Source organism: Desmodus rotundus, chromosome 9, assembly GCF_022682495.2.
Source record: "Desmodus rotundus isolate HL8 chromosome 9, HLdesRot8A.1, whole genome shotgun sequence".
Classification (NCBI taxonomy): domain Eukaryota; kingdom Metazoa; phylum Chordata; class Mammalia; order Chiroptera; family Phyllostomidae; genus Desmodus; species Desmodus rotundus.
The window spans coordinates 105,297,711-105,305,173 of NC_071395.1; the positions used below are offsets into that span (position 1 = coordinate 105,297,711).

Here is a 7,463-nt window from a genome sequence, read left to right on the forward strand (position 1 = left end):
GTTCATATGATTATGGAGGATAAGAAGTCCCACAACCTGCAAGCCAGAGAACCAGGAGCATGAAGACCAAGGGCAGGAGGATCATTGTTGGCTGAGTCTATTTTTCCCAGTTCTTTCCAGGTTACGGTATTTCACGTTGCCAAGAGACACAGCCTTTCTCTCGAGACTCACTTCCTCCTGTGGCTGACCAGTGTCTGTGATTCCCTCACCTGTTCCCTTGGAAGACCTCGTCAGGAAACGTGTGCAGGCGCTCTCCCGGATTCGCCCGTCCTCTCCGGCCACCGCCTTCCCAGACGTGAAACCCACGCCAATGGGTGGGTGATGTCCAGAGGAGACTTCTCCTTTAGGAGAAACCACAGGCCATATATTGGGGTGAATGACCCCTTCATCTGATGGAACAACACTGCTTACTTTTTATTTATATAAGACACCCAATTTTGGAATTAATGAATGAAACAGACAATTATCACTCTTGTGCCAGAATAAGATTTTATTAAGAGGTTAACAAGGGATCTTTTATTGCATCTCCAAAGACCAAAAGAGTGACAAGCAATATTTCTTCCTATTCCTATTCTATTTAGTTTCCTAGGGTGCCCTTTAGCAAGCTGGTGAGTAATTACTGTAAAATCACATCTAGATAAGTACCTGTTAAAGCATAGCACACTATACAAATGTGTCGCTAGGATAACAGATACTACTTGATCCTGTTATAGATTTCTCTGTGTGTTTCAGAAGTTAGAGACAATGAGTAGACTCTATGTCCCTTATAATAAAGAATCAAGCCAGGAAATTCAGCAGAAGCCTAGAGGTGCCTGGAAGCTGGTACAGACAGAAGTTTCTTCCTTTATCCAAATCGGTCACTGTTGGAGATGTTTGCATGAAGTTAGGATGTGACTTCGGGGCCTTTCTCCTCCTGCCATCAATGCCTCTAGCAAACAAAGGTATTGCAAGGCCCACACCGAGGGTGTGGGACACAAGGGTTGGAGACACAGGGTCCAATGGGCTTGTCACATGCATTGGTTGTGGCACAGGGGTTGCAGGGGAGCCTGAAAACAAAATTATTGGGGCAAGTTAGGGTAAAATGAACTGAAGAAAGAGGAAGATGCTAAAAATACTCGGTTGATATCTTTCTTGGCTGCTATCCAAAAGCTTGACTTTATAAATTCACTTCCATCAAGAAGACTCCTCATCCCCACACCAACTTCACGTGCCCTCAAGGAAAGTATCGCTAGCTTTACACTCACTTGCAGTCCTCGCTCTCCAGCAGACTCCGGTACGTGTTAATCTCACACTCCAGCCGGGCCCGGACATCCAGCAGCACCTGGTACTCCTGGTTCTGCCGCTCCAGGTCACTCCTGATCTCCGCCAGCTGGGACTCCACATTGGTGATCATGCACTGCACCTGGGACAGCTGGGAGCTGTAGCGGGCCTCGGTCTCTGTCAGTGTGTTCTCCAGGGAGTCCCTCTGTGGGGGGAGGGGGGAACATAATGTTGGGGAATGTCACAGAGCTGCTCCTTTAACATGTCCCTCCACAGGGTTCCATGTAAGTCACAGCTTCAAGAGTTCAGGAGACTGTGTCCCGAAAGGCCTGCCAGTGACTCTGATTCCCCGACCTCGCACTTGTCAGCAGGAGCTGTGGATGATACCCACCAGGTTGTGCTGGGCCTGCAGCTCGATCTCCAGGGCATTGACTGTGCGTCTCAGCTCGATGATCTCTGCCTGGCAGGTCTGCAGCTGCTCTGAGCTGGACACCACCTGCTTGTTCAGCTCCTGGGTCTGAGACACCAAAGGTAAGGGATGGGCTCAGACTCTGCCTTGAGGGCCACAAGGAGACTTGGGTCCTGAGTGGCCCTGTACTGAGATGCCCACCTGGTTGGTGAACCATTCCTCCACGTCCCTGCGGTTGGTCTCCACCAGGGCCTCGTACTGACACCTGGTCTCATTGAGCACGCGGTTCAGGTCCACAGTGGGGGCAGCGTCCACCTCCACGTTGAGGCGGTCTCCAATCTGGCAACGCAGGGTGTTGACTTCCTGATGGAAAGTTTGAAATATTTTAACAGTATTTATTAAGTTTCAAAGATTTGAAAATTTAAAATATCACAAAGGAGCCCGATTCTCTCCTCTAAGAATGCAGTGCAACTTGTGATCACTTGTAAGCTTTCAACAGCTCAGTTCCCTCTGATCCTCTCATTAACTGGGCTTTATATTCATGATAATTTGTGTATTCCACTTTGCAAAACGCTTTCAAGTGCATGGCCTCCTTCCACCCTCGTATTCAGTGCTCCTCATTTGGGGAGGTGAGCTGTGACGGACCACAATTCGCACTATGGACCCCATACGCCAAGTTTGCTGGTTTTGCTGGTATGCCAGATAGCCTCTTACATTAGGTTCTTAACCATGGGTAATAAAAAGGATAGAGTCTGGCTAAAGAGGAATTTAAAAAATGCTTACTTCAAAATCTGACATGCTGGCATAGAATAGACTTAACTGGTGATTTGTTGATTCCACCAGTATCGATTTTGCTGGAGGAAATAAGTATGTGTTCATTTCCCTGCTAATCTCCTCCCAGAGCCAACATTGTGTGGTGCTTGGGCTTACATGGATGCCAGACAGATTTGAATTGGGCCTCATCTCTCCCTCTTACTCTATGGCTTCTGCATGCCTCTGAAAGCCCCAATTTCTTCATCTGTAAAGTGAAAACTATCTCTGAAGTTCTAAAGTACTTAGCACAACATTTGGCACACAGTATGCACTCAATTAATATTATCACCATTTACATTGTTTGGGAATTTAAGGTTTGCGTATCAGTTGTCTTTATCATGAGGCAAGCAGTGGTGCTGAACCTTTTTTTCAGTTTCCTTTAGACAATTCTGATTGGCAGGAAGAGCTCAGCATGAAGGAAGAAAGGGGTTTTGTTGCCAGCTCAGCCCTCCTGCCCGTGCGGAGAGGCCTCGTCCTGGCCCCTGCAGTCACTAAGAGGAGACTTAGGTAAAAGGCCTCTGCGGCCCATCTGCTCTGCCCTGCCAGCACAGGAGGCTGCTGAGTTGCTGTATGTCCTTCACTCTCATTCCTGCCTCTGGCTCACAAACCCTAATCTGCTATCAGGGATTTTTAGATAGTTCTCATTCTCAACAAATCCCTTTTCATTTGGATTACCCCTTCTCTGGCTAGCTGAGCCTCTCAGGCACTGGGAGCTGTGGGGTTGGAAACAGGCCTCAGCAAGTTCGATGCTGTTGCTCCTTGGGGAACTTCACCTGCTCGTGGTTCTGCTTGAGGCAGAGCAGCTCCTCCTTCAGGGACTCCACCTGGGCCTCCAGGTCGGCCCTGCACAGGGTCAGCTCATCCAGGATCCTGCGCAGGCCGTTGATGTCCGACTCCACCAGCTGCCGCAAGCCCAGCTCCATCTCGTACCTGTGATAGGTACAGGAACATTGGAGACAGGCCTGGCCTTGACTCTGGTTTGGTTTGTCAGACGTCTGGGAGTTGGAGCTTGTGTGTTTTACAGCCTTCTACTTCATTTAGGCTTTTAACACAGAGCAGCAGCTCTTAGAGAAAAATGCACTGGTAATTATTTTTAATAAATAAAGAGCTGGTGGACTTAGGAGGATAAAAGCCCAGAAAAATGGTGACATTTCCAAAATTAATCCATCTCCCAAATTCTCCTGGTTGAATTCCATGCATCAGAGAGCATCTGGGGAGCAGACTCTGCACTAGATTGGGGATGTCGTGCCACAGGGAAGCAGGAGGAAGAGGCTGAATCTGGAGAAGAGTCTGAGCTCTGGGCAGCCTCCGAGATCTTGGGGAAACATCCAGGGAAGGGGTTTGTCCATGTTTGTCAGTGTGAGGACAGGCTAAGGGGACGGAGAGAAGAGAGGGAAGGCAGCACCCCGTGGGCCACTCACTTGGCTCTGAAGTCGTCCGCGGCCAGCTTGGCGTTGTCAATCTGCACCACCAGGCGGGCGTTCTCTGCCTTGCTGCACAGGATCTGGAAGACCCAAAACGTTCTAGAGTGAGCTTGGCTGTGTTTCAACAGCAGCAATCCCTACGAATTCACCTATATGGAAGGCGCAGAATGAAAAAGAAATCACAGTGGACCTTATATAAAATTATTCAATACTATCTACATGCTCAATAAATATTTAAGAAATTAAATTGGGGGGGGGAAGGCAGAGAACTTTACTTGAGCAACAATAAAATTAGAGGGAAAAGAAAAAGAAAGAAATTTGAAAAGAACACCAAAATACAAGGAAAGTAACAGTAGATAAGTCATCTTTCTTTTTCTTTCCTAATAAGCAATCCTGAGAAGCTGATAATAAGTAGCATTCATTTTTTAAAACATACTGTATATCCATCCTGGTTCTAAGAGCTGAGGACATAAAAATGAGTAGGCACCAGATCACCAGATCTTGCCCTCAAGAGACTTCCCATCCAGTGGGGAAGGTCAATTCATAAACTAGCAGTTGGGGGGTGGGGCCGTGGGGGGACTGGGCCAGGGAAGCAGCCACGTCCTCCCAGCCACCCAGGATGGCTTTGCACTATATCCTGGTAAGTAGCTTTCACTCTTTCTGGCTTCAGCCAGCCGTCTTCTGCCCTCGCTGGGCAGTGCTCACCAGGAGAAGCCCAGAGCATCTAGGGCAGGACAGCGAAGTCAAGGAGATTGGGAGCTCCCAGGAGGAAAGCAGCCAGAGGTGAGAGTGGTCCAAAGTCCAGATGAGGGAAGGGAAAATGGCCCAGTCTTTACAAACGGCCCTGCTTCCTCAGCTCCGTTCCCGAGTTCCATCTTTTCTCTCACCCCAGGGTGATGATTCCAGAGCTTGGCAAATGCACAGAAGCACTCAGAGGCAGCTTTTAATTACAGCTTATTTATGCAAAGTGCCGCCACCACCACATAGAATAACACTATGCAGATATTCAGACCTAACAGTCCTGGGCCTAGAATAACATGGGCCCTCAAGAAAACAAAATGGAAAAGCCGGACTTGAACCCCTGCGTTTCAATCCCCGTTGGAGCCGATCTTGTTTCCGAATCATATCTCAGATTCCCTCCCTACAACTTCCTGCCCAGGCAGTGTGGGGCCCACCGCTCACCTTCTGCTGCAGCTCCTCGATGGTCCGGAAGTAGGACTGGTAGCTGGGGCACATCAGCGGCTCCTGCTGCTGGCAGCGCTCCTGGATGCGGCTCTCCAGCTCCGCATTCTCCCGCTCCAGCTGCCGCACCTTCTCCAGGTAGCTGGCCAGGCGTTCGTTCAGGAACTGCATGGTCTCCTTCTCGCTGCCATTGAAGGAGCCCTCGCAGAACCAGCCGCAGTTGCCCAAGTTGGCGGGGATGTTGCAGGCCCCGGGCAGGGGGATGTTGTGGCAGCTGGGGGCCACACAGGGCCGGGAGGGGCAGCTGGAGCGGCAGCTCATATTGGACAGGCAGCAGTTGTAAGGCATGGTGCCGGGAGGGAGCAAGGCGTAGGGCTGAAGACAGAATCCCGGTTCTCCAAGGAGCGTGTGGGTCTCCTTCTCCCGGGAGCCTTTATACCCTCCCCGCTGAGGGTGTGGACGTGGCAGTCAGCCCTTTCATTCTTAATTCTTCGGTGACTGTCAAAAGCCCTTCCCCGCAGTTTGTTATGTTTCCTAAGAAGAGTCCCTCACCTCATAAAAGTGTTTACTCGGGCTTCTCCCTCACTCAGCACTCCTCTTCCATGCGGCGCGTCAGTGAGGCAAGAGCTTCACAGTGTGGCTTCAAAGAGCTGGCCTCACGAACGCCCTGGCCTTTATTAGCGGGGTGCGGCGGCCCAGGGACACTACTGTTCCTTTGCTTCCAGCTTCACAGCCCTGACTCCTTGGCAAGCCTCTGGCTCCTCTCACTGAGAGAGAAAAACTTAGCTCCTACCTGTGTATGTTTTGCTAGGTCAGATTTGCAAATGTCAGAATCCAAATTCATGGTTCTCAGAAAGAGGACAAGATCCGTCTGCAACCATTCAAACAGCCTGGTTCCCAATGGCCCTGTTGCCTGAGACGGCGAGCCTCATCCACAGCCACAATAATGTCCATCTTCCAGATAGCAGACATTTGCCAAGGTCCCAGTTCATACTGTGAGGGCACTCTGAGGAACGGAGGGCAAGACCAGGGCCACGGTCAGAAGGAGCTGGCCTTTGCTGAGTACCCACATGGGCCCAGTGGGGCTGGACGCTGTTCAGAAACATAATGTCCTTCACTCCTCACCATGACCCTGTAAGGTTCAATGATATTATTCCCATTTTACAGATGCACAAACCAAGACATAGAGAGTGGGAGTTAGCGTGTTGTGAAGCCAGGATGCCAGCACAGATCTCTGTTCTTTCCATCCTGCTGAGCTGCGTAGATAAGGGGATTACCTCCTTCCCTAACTGCTTTGGACTGAGCAGTAAGTTGGGAGGCTCTGCATCAGAGGGACTGGGAGAAGCTCAATAGGGACAGTGTGAGCCAGGGAGTGACAGATGAGGATGGAGGAGAAGCAGGTTCTTTCCAACCTCCCCTGCTGCTATGTAGATACCTACTTCCTTCCCTAACCTCTGACAGATGCTCTCTTCCTTCTCTCCAGGCTCGCAGCTCACCTTGAACATGGCATTGTCAGGACTTATGTGCCCACATCTCTCCCTAGTTTTTTGAAGGCATGAAGGATCTTTACATCCCTTTGATTTTAGGCTTTATCTTAAGGGCAATGGGGAGCCATTGAAGGTTCTAAGGAGAGTAGTGATGTGGTTTCATTCTTGATGAGCTGCATTTGAGGGAACAGGGAAATGTTCAGCCAGTCCGTGGAACTGACTAGAATTGATGACAGATATTACCCCAGTGCAGATGTGAGTTTTGGAGCAACGCACCAAGGGCGGAGCACAAAGAGAAGATCAGGAAGGGGCCGAGGGCCAAACTTTGGGAAACTCCCCAACCAGAGAGCAGGATAAGGAAAAAGAGCCAGGGAGAAATGGCGAGAGAAAATGAAGAGAGCCAGTTCTTGGCCTGACAGAAGGTCAAGGAGGAGAGAGCTTCAAAGTGGAGGTGAGGGTCAAAACTGTCAAGCGTGGCCCAGGGGCTCTGTAAGATCTGTAAGATCAGAACCATGGAGAGGGTCTCAGGTACGTTAACAGGCAGGTTGCCAGGACCTTCCCTGGGTCACGCACTGTACACAGCACCTGTGTACAGCACCCGCACCAAAGTTGGTAGGCTGAGGCTTCAAACACCCTGAGCTGAGATGCCGGTTGTTAGAGAAGCCCTGCCACAGCCAGTTCGTACGCCTGATTATGAAGCCCCTGAGCTTTGCTCTCACAGTTCAGACCTCCTTACAGTGATTAGTATGCTTTACACGGTTTGGGAGGTTGGGCTTGTTTGGATCTGATGATTCCTAATAATCAGTGATGTAAGAACAATTACCTAAGAAGCAGAAGCACTTGGAACTGTTCGTGCCTGTAACTTCAGTTTTGTTGCAAGGCATAACA

The 7,463-nt window shown here is 50.0% G+C and overlaps 1 protein-coding gene across 1 annotated transcript; it reads right to left on the reverse strand.

The window, feature by feature from the left end:
• Window positions 1-482: 482 nt before the first annotated feature.
• On the reverse strand, window positions 483-5,524 carry LOC112298746 (keratin, type I cuticular Ha3-I). Its single transcript, XM_024553835.3, has 7 exons — window positions 5,089-5,524; window positions 3,904-3,986; window positions 3,256-3,412; window positions 1,871-2,032; window positions 1,652-1,777; window positions 1,245-1,465; window positions 483-1,046 (listed from the first exon to the last, which is right to left on the reverse strand). Exons 1-7 carry the CDS (start codon window positions 5,434-5,436, stop codon window positions 929-931), a joined length of 1,215 nt encoding a protein of 404 aa, XP_024409603.2. The 5' UTR covers window positions 5,437-5,524; the 3' UTR covers window positions 483-928.
• Window positions 5,525-7,463: the final 1,939 nt, after the last annotated feature.